The sequence below is a fragment of the Plodia interpunctella genome, chromosome 13 (genome assembly GCF_027563975.2).
Source record: "Plodia interpunctella isolate USDA-ARS_2022_Savannah chromosome 13, ilPloInte3.2, whole genome shotgun sequence".
Taxonomy (NCBI): Eukaryota; Metazoa; Arthropoda; class Insecta; order Lepidoptera; family Pyralidae; genus Plodia; species Plodia interpunctella.
The window spans coordinates 5,692,937-5,707,659 of record NC_071306.1 but is presented as its reverse complement, the minus strand read 5'-3'; the positions used below and the strand labels follow the sequence as shown (position 1 = coordinate 5,707,659).

Here is a 14,723-nt window from a genome sequence, read left to right as displayed (position 1 = left end):
TTACATTACCTCTTTTGTGGTATTATGTGTTAATTTTAATAGGTTACGAAATTAAAGGCTATCAGATCAACACGTTGTAACCTGTATTCATAAAAACTTCGCCGACCGCAAACCAGTCGGGCATGTAATTAAATTCATTCATAAAATTTGGTATAATTTTATTTTTAATGCGAATATGTGACGCAGGTGCAAAAGAAGAGGCGATTGGTGGCCAAGGTCCATTGTCGGAATATCAAGAAAGAGTGTCCGGTGCCCTCGTGCGATGAACCAGTGCTCTTACCAGGGAGGTGCTGCAAGGTGTGCCCAGGGGATGTCGCTAACTGTAAGTAAATAGGCTACTACATCTTGCATGATGGACCTAAACGAGGCCCGTGATAGAGACATGAACACGATCGCTAAAGAGGTATTGCTTTTCGTAGGCATATTCAAGGAATACTGAAGTTGAATTATAATTTTACTAAGAGAATTGATGGTTTTAATTCTTTCTAGGTAAATGGAAACAAAAAATAATAGGAGATTGATTAGTCCATGATACGGATTCTATTGTTTAAAAATTACAATCACTGGGTTGTTCCAGAAAACAAGAAAATTATGAAGTTAGCCATTTAAATAACTATAGGAATTAACATCGTATGCATTCTATTTTATTTCTGTATTTTGGACAATATTAATGACACGCGGGATCTGCAGCTGAATCGCGTATTCTGCATTTCATTATGCTGCCACCGATCTATGTGTGCTCAGGACAGAAACCTGATAATTGCAAATACGATTGTAATGAAGACAAGTGACTCGTTTCCCGCCAACCACTTAACTCTTACGACACAGTACAAATTTCAGGACAACGTGATATTCATCATATGCTCATCATGATATTTCATTTTCTAAATTAATGATGTCACTTGTATAAGACTTCATCTAAAGCTACTGATGTCATGCCTTTTACGGCTGGACGTGTGACACTTTTCGGCAACGGTTTATTAGGAGGTAATAAACACGTCCATTTAGCGATAGAAGTTTTTCGGTGTCTTGATGATATTAGCAAGCGATGATTTATAAGTCATTCTGTCGTCTCGATCATATTTGAATTATAAACCGACGCAACAGGTTGGTGAATCACCGCCATATGCCGCGTAAAACTATCCTCACATGTAAAATCAACTGGACTCTTTAGGCAAATTCATGATTATTCATATGCATTTTTTTAATTCATTTCGCTCACATAATTTGACACTGCCCCTCCTACTATAATATAAAGTATGATCAAAATGAGAAAAAAATAGTTATTTTATGAATTAAAAGATTGTAATTGTTTAACAAAAATTAAAATAAATTAATAAAATTTTATTACATATCTACTTTTTTAGATATTATAGGAGTTTTAACTCATTTCATACGACTAACTTTTCGTCTTAACGTTTTTAATCTTGGATTCCATCGTAGAATCTGCATGTAGTCATGGATCTCATCCTTCTTCAGTGTTTTACACTTTGATAATTTTATGATTATGAATTCCTAATAGGCATCATTTAAATCACCTGTCTCAGCGTATTGCAAGAGTAAGTTTTTTGATCGTCATCGTCCATCATTCCATTAAGTAGGTTCGTGTTTTTTGCCCAATCGACAATTTGCCGACTATAAAAGGTAATTGTGGAATGTACTGGTAAGAAAGTATGCGTATACGCAGTGACAGGGTCTGGCGATGACAAATGACGGTAGAGCGGCGAGTAGCGGCTCCCACGACTCTCATCAATATACATTAAGTATAGTAATGCACAGAAGAAAGAAATTACAGAACAAGCTATTTCGAATGCGATTATCACTAGAACATATGAGGAATCATATCGACAGCTTACCCTCTGAAGTATTGTATAATCTATGCCTCTGCTGAATATAAGTTTCCTTGTGTGTCGTCACTACGGCAGGCGTTTCCATACCAATTTCGGGTAATATGATAAACGAAATTTTGCTTCTCCTCAGCCTTTTTCACCACAAGATCACAGTTTCCTTTTCAGTTCATTATATCTTTGATGATTTTGAGCTTCTTGCAAATGAGATTTTGGGACTATTCGATAAAATAAACAATGTGAACCTAAAATATATCATTCTATCCTAATCTAATCAAGAAATTGGTGCTTTGTTCATAGTAAAAAAGTTATCAATTCCATTGCAAATTATATTTTACGATGGTGATCCTCTTAGTTTTGGGGCGCCGCTGGCGACGACGCCACGTCTGCCTGCCGCGTCCAGTCATTAGGACTATATCGAGAACATTACAATGGCATTACTCAGATGCACCGGGAGTGGTGCAGAAATGGCACGCGCTGCCCCCCTGCGCCCGCGCCGCTGCAAATAGCTGCTGCTGATGTGGTGGTGGCTATTCCGGGCGCGGCCGACGACCCGCCGCCGCGACGCCGTCTGCTCGCCTTTTTAGCGAACTTACAACATACAGTTTTTTGCGAATAAATATCGACGATGTCAACGCACTGCAGGTTACATACTTCAGCTTCAGACGGCGGGGAAAGCTCCAGAATTTTTTATTGAATAATTTAAAGCATATGCGGTAATTTGATGCTCTTCAGGTCAGTTTGAGATTGTGTATCATTTATTCCCAAATAAGCGCCTTGCCTATGTCACTCTCTACACTGCCTTCAAATTCAAACCTTCAAACATAAAAAAATCTTGACGTGAAAGATAAACAAAAAAACACACACACTTTCACATTTATAACATTAGTACGGATGGCAATATGGATATAGATTGACCTCAAATCAAAGAACACAAAGAATTTCACAGGTTAAAGATTTCTGTAAATATCCTTTTTAGAAACTGTCCTGTGTGACATCCTGTTATAAAAAATTAAGACTCCGCGCGATAGAGACATGAGAACGTCAAAACAGCGAGCTTTCAAAACAGAAATAAATATTACTTTTAACATTCGCAGTTTTGAAATTTATATAAACCGAGTCTGTTTCATACTATAATAATAACTTTCATAAAGTATTGTGTTTCAACTCACCTATCTATAAAGACTATCGAATCAATTCATCAAAAACGATTGAATGAGTAAAGTTAATGCCGTGTAAAACCCGAGGCATAGGCACGTCGGAGCGCGGCAGTAAACTCTATCTCAGCCTCGTAACTATAAAATGCATCAAATCTGATTCACTGATGCCTTTGTGAGAACTCCAGCTGGCCGTCGGCCGGAATATTGCCACAAAACATGCAATAGACAGAAATATAACTCATTTATCTGAAAAATTTAAAGAAATAATGACTGTGCAGTCATTTTTGAGGATTTCCCTTGTTGAGTGTTCCTTATTTTTATCAAAATTATTTATTTATTTATTATTATTAGGTACACCAACAGGTTACATGACAAAAACTTAAAATAATATTACATTATTACAGATTAAAACAACATGCCAAATTTGTTTAGAATTAGTTGATAAATAAAATAAGTAAATAAAATTAACACGCTATTTGGTATCACGAAAATCCTTTGCAATTTATTTTAGTTCCATCCTTTCGACAATTTTTGATTTGCTGCAATAATATAGTTTATCGTGCTTTTGATAAATCTTAAAGATACTAAAATGGATACTTTTTAATTGAATCCCGTCAGGTGTTGTTGTAATAAAAATACTTAATGATTTTCATGCTGTCGATCTGTAAATTGGTTTATGGTCGCAGGGAATCTAAAATGTCTTTTAATTTACAATGTGAAGTTCCTACGCCTACTTAAAATTGACTCCCCAAAATGAGAATGATAGGTTACACTTTAGCCATGTTTTTTAATCTTCCAATTACCATCGTTATTTCAGCCTTTTGGCCTGTGTACACCGTATATTTCTTGTTACTGAGCTTCTGTCATTCAATTTGGCTAAGCGATTTATGTATGGAACAATTATACGTAATAGTGTGCAGTTACAAGGTAACTCCCCTTATTATTATTTAAAACCCAAATAACTTGAAATTCTTTTTTAACGATTCCATCCTAGTCAGTAACTTTAGTCAGGTTACTCTCGGTCCATCAGGCTCGCAGTGCCCAGCGGCTCAGTCAATCACTAGTGTGTCTAATTCAGTGTGTTGCTTGTGCCTCCCAGGAATGTGTTTCGTGCACGCCGATGCGCGTACAATCGACATTTTATTCGCGTAAAATTTCCCTCGTTCTCTTCTCAATGCATTCCCTCCAGTCATATTTTTCTTTTATCTATGCTCCAGCCCCATTTCATTTTGTGACAAATCTCATACGACACTTAAAAATAATAAAAAATATTTTTTTTATACTACAAATTTGAAAATTATTTTTCATGTTCTAGTCCCTATAACATCTTGTCAAGTATAATGTTGGACATTGTTCAAGTAAATACGACTAGTAAAGCTCTATTATCATGCTTTACCATTTATGAACTCTCTAATCACAAATCTCAAAAACTTTTAATTTCATATAACAGCATCAAAATCATATAACGCTTCGCGTCCATAGTATATTCTAAATTTATTAAGACACACCCTTTTGCGTTTTTTATTTATTAATTTGCCTGTATACACTACGGCTTTTCAGGTATATTATAACTACATACAATTTTACTACTTACTACTCTTTTCCATAACTACATTTAATTTTTCAATAAAATACCTGAACTGAACAACTTATATTCTGGCCTACGTAACATTATAGTTCAGACTTTATATAGGGCGAATATTCAACGCAAGTGTACTTATTATTTTAATGTCGGCTAATGAGGGAGTGTTAGGTGAATGCGGTTAGTATGCAAGCCTATCGTGAGTAATAGCACAAATAGCGTGGTTTGTGGTGCAAACGGTGCGTGACTTGGCGTGACCGTGCGGCATGCCCGGGCGCCGCACGGCCCATTCTGATTTACCTTAAACATTAATCTTTTGACATAAATAGAGTATGCATTATTGCATTGCAATCTATGTAAGGATACTTTTAAGATCACTCATTGTGGGCAGCAATGTTTTGTGTAGTAATCATTCGATATAAATAGAGTATGCATTGTTCCATTGCAATCTACTTGAGGTTACATTTTGTGGCCATTTTCTGTGTAGATCACTCGATACACTCGACGTACTTGTACAATATTTTCAGTTTTCCTAATATTATGAAGTACCTATTTAATTTATTGAAATCATATACTCAATTATTATACCAACTGATACTTTAAAGTGAATTCAGTATGTTTATGGATTTTGTAAAACTTTCCTTGTCTATTTGTCTATATTTGAAATATTTAAAATCCTAAATGTATCATGCCCAATGACCTAACCAATCCATGTTTGTTTAGAATTAACATAATAGGTACCTATATGATTTGCTAAAATACACACATTTTCTTCTAATATATTCTTATCCTTACATTATTATAAAATAAAGTCCTCTACTGCATCTGTCTGTCTGTTCGCGATAAACTCAAAAACTACTGCACGGATTTTTATACGGTTACAACCAATAGATAGTGTGAGGAAGGTTTAGGGCTACAATTTATTATGTTTTCACCCGAGCGAAGCAGGGACAGGCCGCTAGTGTACATATAAGTAAAATAACGTACTTTTCCAAAAGCAATATTATTTATGCATTGTAATTTTATTACAATAGAACCTAGACAATGCCAAACACATAGTGTCAATAGATGATTTCCATAATTCAAAGTTCGAACTGTACCGGCAGCAGCATATCAAGTTATCCTATAACAACGGCGAGGTTATATCCTGCTGTAAGAGTGGCGAATTTACAATGAATTTAGCCAGGTTGATGTGCTTTCGCCTGTACCTACTTGCGTAAATAGAGAACAGATGAACAAACAGCGGCGGCGTCGCGGCGCAGGCGCCGGCGCCGGCCGAGGACACCAACACGCTGATATGACAGTCTGTTTGTTTCACAAATAGAAAATAATTAAATGGTATTTTCTTATTTTATAACAAAATTACGGCACTAACTTCAATATAAAAAGGTCGGACAAAGATTCTTCATATCAACTACCTAAGCCCGAACCTCATAACTAAAGGTCCCATGCTCATGGAAATTTCGGGATAAAAGTGCTCAGTGTAATTTTATCAGGTCATACCAAATGTCATTAACGCTAAGCAAGATTGGGGCCCGGTCCCAGCCTAGCCTCTAAAGGTTTATTACCATAATGTTTCTTAAACCCTAATCATGTATTTTATTATAGTAAAATATGATAAAAATAAACATTACATTGGTGTGTGACATACGACTTTTTTAACACATCCAATATCGTCGTCCTCCCGTATTATATACACTTACCTAAAAGAAAATCACATAAAATGAACATAATTTAAATTCGCGCACAATAACTAGTAACACCATCGCAGATTGTTGTTGCTGATAACATTTAATTTATTCGTATAAACAATTTACGTTATATAATTTATAATGGCTTATGACTCCGACAATTGTAAACTAATTGCTCAAGCGATATGAGAGCACGTACTTTGAAAATCTGCTATTTTCCAATATCGCTAAAAAGTAAAGTGATGTAAAAGGTCAATAGTAATCACTTTAATTAATTTACTGATAATTATGTTATCTGCAACCGAATCGTGTGTTTTGAAGACAGTGTAAACGTGCTTGTTACTTGTACACAAAATAAAGAGACTACTATAACGTAATATATACAGTTCGATATAAGCTTTAATAGCAGTTTCACAAAACTTAGTTTGTAATGTAAAAATCTGTAATGTGTTGAAAATAAAAAGTTTTTTGTGAGCTGTTTATCTTTAGTTGTTTTACTGGCATTCAAATCGAATTAATTTAGTTACCAAATTAGTATTGTCTTATAAGTAAGATATATTAAAATTTGTACGTTTGATCATTTGGTTTAAGTTTTGTTTTAATATAGGTATGTTTGCTACGAGTATATATTCAGTAAATTATATTTCCATAAAATATTTTTGTAATAAGTTAAGAAACACTGAATAGAAAATTCGTACCTACATGTGTTCTCTCCTTAATTTGCGTCGATGGCGCCACAAATATACGGGTTAATGTGAACAAATGGTAACGTGGCTGAGTGCTCGTAGGGTTGTCCACTCTGTCATTAAAATAAAACAATTTTTGACATATTTATATTCCCATTCCATAACCACAATTCACACCAGGGTAGACAGACACGTATAACGAGCGTTTTATTAAATAATATCTGCGTTCTCTGATGATTTTTACTCGACTAGGGTGGTATAATAGTAGAATTATTATTTTTTCTGCAACTTAAAAACGGCTTTTTATTTTACATTATTAAACAAATGTTAAACTATAACCATATGCTTATGGTGTATTTTATTTAAGAACTAGGCTAGGTCTCATATATTTTTTTATGTGGAAATCCACCAAAAGCGAATTAGATATTTCACATTACATAATGTTAGATAATGTATGCCTTTTGCGAATTATATCCTTCTTATAAATAATGTTTTTAAGGAAGACTATTTGGAGAAAAAATATCAAAACCTATCATAGGTACTTCAGCTTCAGCCATTCAATCACCTCAAGAAATAAGAACTTTCGAGCTGTCAACGTTTTAATGACGAGCAAATTGTTTTTGGTGGAGACGCGCCTTTAGATGTGAAGAATATTGCAAGGAGAGTAGCCCTAACTTACGAGTTGTTTTTATTTCTCACCTTGCGCTCCGCAGGCGGTTATCTATAGCAGCTGAAATTACGCTGGGACTGTGCATTATCACCTCGTTACGTGTGATCGCCACCGACCGACAGCACTCTGCAATATTTCATCCTTATCCTTACGCATCATAAATTGAAGGACCAAGGTTCGTATATCTTTCTTCGTGCTATTTTCAGATACTATCCGCAAGGCAAGACTTTTCACAATCATTACATTATTTAAGGTATACAGATCAGGGAGCTGAAGGAAATTGGTGTGCATCAGATAGGTTACAAATCAAAACATGCTTTATTTTTTTTATTATACTACTGACCCCACCTGAGACCTGCAACACAAGAGGTGTCACACGCAAGTTGTCGATTTTGTTCCTAATGTCCTCTTGTCGCTTGAGGTATTTTGTCACAGGCAAGAAGGTACTTGCCTATCTCATCCTTCAAACTTTTCATTTTAATAATTAATGAATAAAATTAAATTACGTGGCTAGGAAAATTGTTTTCCTACCAATAATAATTGAAATAATTTTGAACTTACATTTTTTTTACTAAGTAAGTATTTTAAAATATGAAAAATCTAATAACTACCTTGTGCATTTGTGCATGAAACTATCGACACTTTTGTACTTACATGTACATAACCTTTGCCACCTAAGTCAATTAATTTTTCCATAAAAGTGATGCGAAGATTTCAAAATATTTGTGCTATGCCCACGTATAGAGCATTTAGTAATTATGGTAATTAAAAAGGTAATGCTATAAATGTCAGGTGCAGATTTATGATATTTTAATAAGACCTGTTAATTACAAGATTTGCTTAAAAATACTTTTTAAAAAGTAAAATCATTTTTTATGGGACATTAATGTACTCGAAGTGCATCGCAAATTACGCGAAGACCCTGTAAATAAGGAAGATGAGCGAGGTGAACCCTTGATGCGCGCGTCCCAGTAAATGTAAAGAAATGTAAATATGAGGTTTGTATCACAGTGATGTCGTGGTGATATCACTATTTCGGAGACCAAAAAGCATTCCTAAGACTTGACTTTGATGATAACTAAAAAATAATAAAACACGTAATTGATCAAAAGTGTCATTAAAACGTGAGAAATGCGTTAATTGTTCATTTTTCTCGTACGAAAGGCACCATTTGCTCAAACTTCAAAAATATTGGTGTTTGATGACAAAGGGCAAAAGAGCTGAAAGTAATCGTCGAACACAATAATTGTAATAGATATTTGTAAAACTAAATACTTAGAAAAACAATAAAAATATGGAGCTTGTATGGCAGTAATGTATTATGACGTCACGATTTGGAGTCAAAATGCATTCCTAATATACTTTAATCAGAATAAAAAATGTAACAAACATTTAGTATGATCAGTAGTAACTACATCCGAATTGCATATTTAGAAAAAAAGACCTTTGAAATATTTTCATTATGTAATTTAGAACTCTCAAAAAATCAATATCTGAAACAACTTATTCAGACCAATGTCGAAAACATATTTTTCATACGTTTGTTTAATAATTTATTAGGACAACAAACTTCGGGACGATTATGACAATTACCGTCAGTTATTTCAAATGTCACTACATAGATAAAATTACTTATTTTATCGCGTAACTTAATCCTTACACACAGTATTTACATACACCATTATGCAGATTGTAAGCTTAACTTGATTAGACTTTAGCGCTAATAGAAATGCAAAACTCTTTGAGTTAAATTGGTAAATTACAGGTTTGTGCGGTAATTATTTGAACACCTTTCGTTATAATTATAATTTATGCATTTATACATATAATTAATTAAATATGGTACAATAACAAATCATTCAATAATGTGTATTGTTATGGACCAGGTATGGACCATTCATTTCAGCGAAATAAAAATAATATTTTAATTTTAATTTAAGAAATGAATACAAGCGTATGAGCATATTGTACATACTCAGTTTAAACTTTTCCATTGTGAAATCGTTGATTTGTTCTAAATCAACAAGCGATTAGCACAAACGAAGCGTGCAGCTTGATATACGTCGTGTGTTATGCGTAAAACGTAAAAGGTCACAGGCGAGACTTGAAGGCTATTTGGAAAGTAGACTGGCGCCGCTGCTATGCTCTAAGCAAATTTGGCGGCGACAATACCTACATTAATGCTGTCTCTACTAGAGTAGCGTTGAAAAAAGCAGGGAAAATTGAACTAGGTTTTCAAATGCCTATGTTTTTTTTTCAATGTTCTTTTTTCAAGAAAAGTGTCTTGAAAATGTCAGTGAAAAAAACTCAAATTTTGTAAACTGACAAATTTACCAGCAGGTTTCACTCAAACAAAGTACGCATTGACCGCCCATATTCTTGAATTTTTTCAGAAAGATTCGTTATTTTTTCAGTCCTTTTACTTGCATATTCGTAGGAAAATTTGGCAGAAAAGTAGGTACCTATATCTACCTATTTACTCGTAGAAAAAATCATGGAAAGGTAACTCTGCATATATATATTACTAGCTATACATACATAAAACATTTATTATATAGAAGTATGTAGCTTTTACACAGATATAATGAGTGCACACATGTATCGTGTGGTCTGCAAACATTAAATCCTAATAACAAATAGTATAAACATTTTATTGAGTTCCATTTAATGGAGATTATAGTAAAACGTTGATTTTATTTCTCGGCATACCTGTATTTTTGAATCGCGCTATTTTAATGATTATTTTTACGACTTACGGCGCCATTTATTACAATCGGATCAAAACAAGATCATATTATTTAATAAGAGAACAAGCCGCGAAAAAACGACAAGCAATTATCACTATCACTATGCAAGACAAGGACACGAATATATACTATACAATCGGGAGGTCGTAAACGACAGGACTGCTTGAGGTTTTACGATGCGCGCGTGCGCAGCTTGTGATCGTGTGTTTGGCGCCATTTTCATGCCATTTCATTGTTTAAAGAAAGGTGGCGCCGGTCGCCACCCGTTCAAAAGTAATTTTATGATCCAACGCATGCAAATACTATTTTCTCATCTTGAATAGAAAATTAAACACGGTAGATCTGACGTTCTTGCTTGGAATTTGAAAATTTCACGCTTACCTACGTGAGCAATAGAACATGAAGAACGCTGATTCAAATGTACTATATGTAAAACTTAAACAGTGTAAGAATTTACGTTAAGTATCAGACCAGCATGTTTTGCAATGGTGAATGGAAAATGATTATATTACTGGCTATTTACATACACGTGACAAAGTAGTTTTAAATATTTTTTATTAAATAAAGAGTGTTTTCGGAATGTTGACCTCATGTGATCGGTAATCGAATTCGTCAATAAACATCTGGTTACTCAATCTCTCGCAGCGTAAGTGCACCAATCAGGAAGACGTGACGCATGTTCCGTTTTTGAATGGGAATTGGGTCGCATCAGAATTTTCGTAACTTGTCTGCTGTTTAAAATAACCTGAGAAACTATTAATTATGAACAAATTGAAGTATTTTATATAGAAAATAAATAAATAAACAAGAGAAAGCGCATATAGTATGTACTTTATTTTAAATAATGAGTGATTTGATTTACGCGTAAATAGTGGAAGTGGGTGTAAATTGTATTAATTAAGGGCATATGTTTATTAAATTACTTAGGCTAGTGTGCAAATCCGATGAGTGGAATGTGTAAACATGAAAACGTGCACACAAATTAGCGAGTTTATGTAAATACATTTCAGGAATACTTAATTTCAATATAATTTTGCTGCCAACATATATACAGTTCTACGACAGGCAGCTTAGAGTCGGAGATATTATAAAGTAATAATAGTAATTTACTACATGATATTGCTACATTACACTATATAATGTATAAAAATATAAAATATGCAAATTATATTTCTGTACTTTGTAAACTTTGTGTGCGTCCGTTATATACTGAGTCCGCGTTGAGAGATTTATTCAAAGCAGATGCTATCAGAGATTTCAGTTTACTTGCTAGGTTTGCAAATTCATTTAAGAGCTAATTTGTGTTAAAATGTGGAAAATGATCGTAGTTGTAGACTTGTAGCATTACAGTACGCATTGATTTAGATAGAATGTATAATAAGTGTTTCTCGTTATACCTACGTCGATTGAAATTTTCAAATCTCTCAAATTACCGTAAATGTACATTAGTTTTATGTAGCTGACAGTGTTAAGATCAGATTTCTATAGATGACGGTCATAATAAGATTCCGTGCGCCTGCGCATGTACAATGTAAATATACAAAATGTACGGCATAAGTCGTAAGGCCTAAGCATGAGCAGTACGAGTAACTTTGAAGGATTCAAGTTGGCTTTAATTTTGATTCTATATTTATTTATTGGTTCTTGCTGGAAGTAAAAACAGCTGGAAAACATTTTTTTATTTTTTTACTTTGATGTGAAATATTCGTCAGAGTTCTATGTAAATCGAATTGTGTAGTTTGTGGGAAGACATAAAATAACCGCATGCGGGAAGGGCAAGAGTAGTATTCATCTGCCTCCAGTTAACCCCAATACCACAACCTGTCGTTTAAACGCTTTGCTATTCTGAAAATTAAAAATATTCTTGATCAGTATACATTTTATGGGTGATGGGACATAGGAACTTTTTGAATACGATGTAATATCATTATATTTAATTACTTTTGTTGTTGTCGGCACACGGATTCGCATTCGTCGATTATAGATTGGCTTTATTTATTATTTTGTTAAAAATCCCAATTCAACCAACTCTAGCTTACGAGATTAGCTATGATACTCCAATATTCCATGAAAAATCAAATAATTAGTATCATGTTACACAATGAAATAATTTAGAAGACAATATTTATTCAGAATTAAACGCATTGGTTTTGATTTTCCAATAAATTGTATTAATTGACTTCAGAAACATAAAGATGTAGATTTGAAATTTACACAGTTCCATGAATGTATTAAGTAACCGCTTATATAACAATTAAAACGTCCATTATGGTATTTTGTAGCGTATATTATTTCCTAATCATCCAATGGATAATTTTTAAGAGACGGATAAAATCATATGTTTACATTTCTTTATGCCGAGGATTTTATTTTAGAAAGTAAAATTATACTACTTCTAGTAGCACTAAAACTGTTTGTTATAATTCTGAATAGCAAACTTCATAACTGTTGAGTAAACAATTTGCTACATTCCTGTAAAACGTTATATCTAAATACTTGAGTCCCTTCACATTTAACCCTGTCTTATTGCAAACATGAAATCAATGCCGTAAATTGTTTACAAGGACTAGACATCTATACAAAGTAGTGAGGAGCTATCTGATAATTAATTCATATATTTTATGTATAATTTAAGCTGATCTGCGATCTTTTTACAGGTTTCCAAATGATGAAATAAAGTATTTCATTTAGACAATAAAATAAAAATTCTTTCTTGCACGATTAAGTACAAGTATAAATGTCTATTAAAAATCTAATTAGGAAAATAAAATACGAAAGTTTCGGTTCCCATCGCTATGAACACTTTGCAGTAAAAATATAAACCTATACAAAGTAAGAAAATGTATTATGTGATTTAATGAGTCCGCAGTGATTATATCTCGATATACTGTTTTGAATTCTGTACACATACCATAATCTAGAAATAGTATTGAGTATGGAGGTCACGGAGTAAGAACTTTGACCCTACTGTCCCACGTTTCAATGCCAGCGGCTGGCGCCTGCGCGGGCGCCGCTTCCGGACAAAGACTCGCATTCAGCCATCGTGAACCAGATATCGATTCTATCCGTCTCAGTTATTGTTCGTGTCAAGATCAAAGGTCAACCTAAGTAGCTAAGATAAAAATGTATATGGTTTCAATTTATATTATACTTAGCTAAGTTTGCCGCCGCAAAGCGTGACTTGATCGCTTGGATCCGTGAAAGTCCTCTGGCGGTCTCCAGCATAATGTGTTGATATTTAAATATTTATTTATTTGTAAACTTGTAAATAAATAAATCTTGAAATATCAACACATTATATAAACTCATAGTGAACTTATGGCGATGTCTATAAAATACTACGAAAAATGCGGTGTTCAAGGAAAAAAATATGTGTTATTGGTTTTGTATTTTCGTTTGACTTTTGAAGTTTTCTATTTTTATTTTATGCATGGGACGTAAAAACGTGCACATCTCAAGGTGTAAGGTATACCTAAGGAGTAGCAACCGTTAGAAATTTAATGTAGTTTTATCTTCAATTTAAAAATGGAATATTATATACATACCAAATTATATAAACTGAAAATATTGTACCGGTGTCTGCTTTAATCTGTCGACCTTTGCATAGTGGGATAGGCTTAAAAGTCTACACATTTTTGTATCGCGCTGATTCATACCTTAAATATAATATAAATAATTTGTATTAGTGAGTCACGACACATTTGTATAATGTGATCATCACGTTTTGTGTTTCTCGTTAGTATCGATAATTATAACATTACAAATTTAATATTAAAGTCGCGAATATTAGGACGCAATAAACAGATGAGTGAGCATAGGTTTTTCAGTTATTTCTAAAATTATATGTACAATCTGCTAAACATAGAGAAACTAAGAGAGATTTTAATATTTATGACATGGAAAAAGATCTTCAGATTTACCGCTGGGTTTTGGATGTTTATCTATATATGAAAAATATTATGAAAATGTATACGATATAGAATATAGTATCGTTGAGTTAGTATTCCATAACACAAGTCTCGAACTTACTTTGGCGCTAACTCAAGTGTAATTTGTCCCTCATTTATTTATTATTGTAATATTGTTTATCCTTCTAAAATTCCACGTAGCACATAGTCCAGGTGCTTGAGAGGTTTACCTACTTATAATTATAATTTACCAAGAGAGCAGTTATATGGAAATATAAAACATAGGTATTTATAGAGTAAGTATACCTAAGCCTTTTTTTAAAATAATAAATCAAATTTTATAAAGTTATTGTAACACCGAGCTATCCATATTTACGAGTCAATCTCAATAAATTCCTTTAATTAATTCTAATTTTATTGCTTCGTTCATCA

At 33.4% G+C, this 14,723-nt stretch overlaps 1 protein-coding gene across 1 annotated transcript in view; it reads left to right on the top strand.

Annotated features, from left to right (window-relative positions):
- sog (short gastrulation) overlaps positions 1 to 14,723 on the top strand; it is a 70,321-nt gene that overhangs the window by 39,187 nt on the left and 16,411 nt on the right. The window contains exon 3 of the mRNA XM_053753165.2: positions 187 to 322. Coding sequence (XP_053609140.1) covers positions 187 to 322 — 136 coding nt within the window. The remainder of the gene's footprint in view (positions 1 to 186; positions 323 to 14,723) is intronic.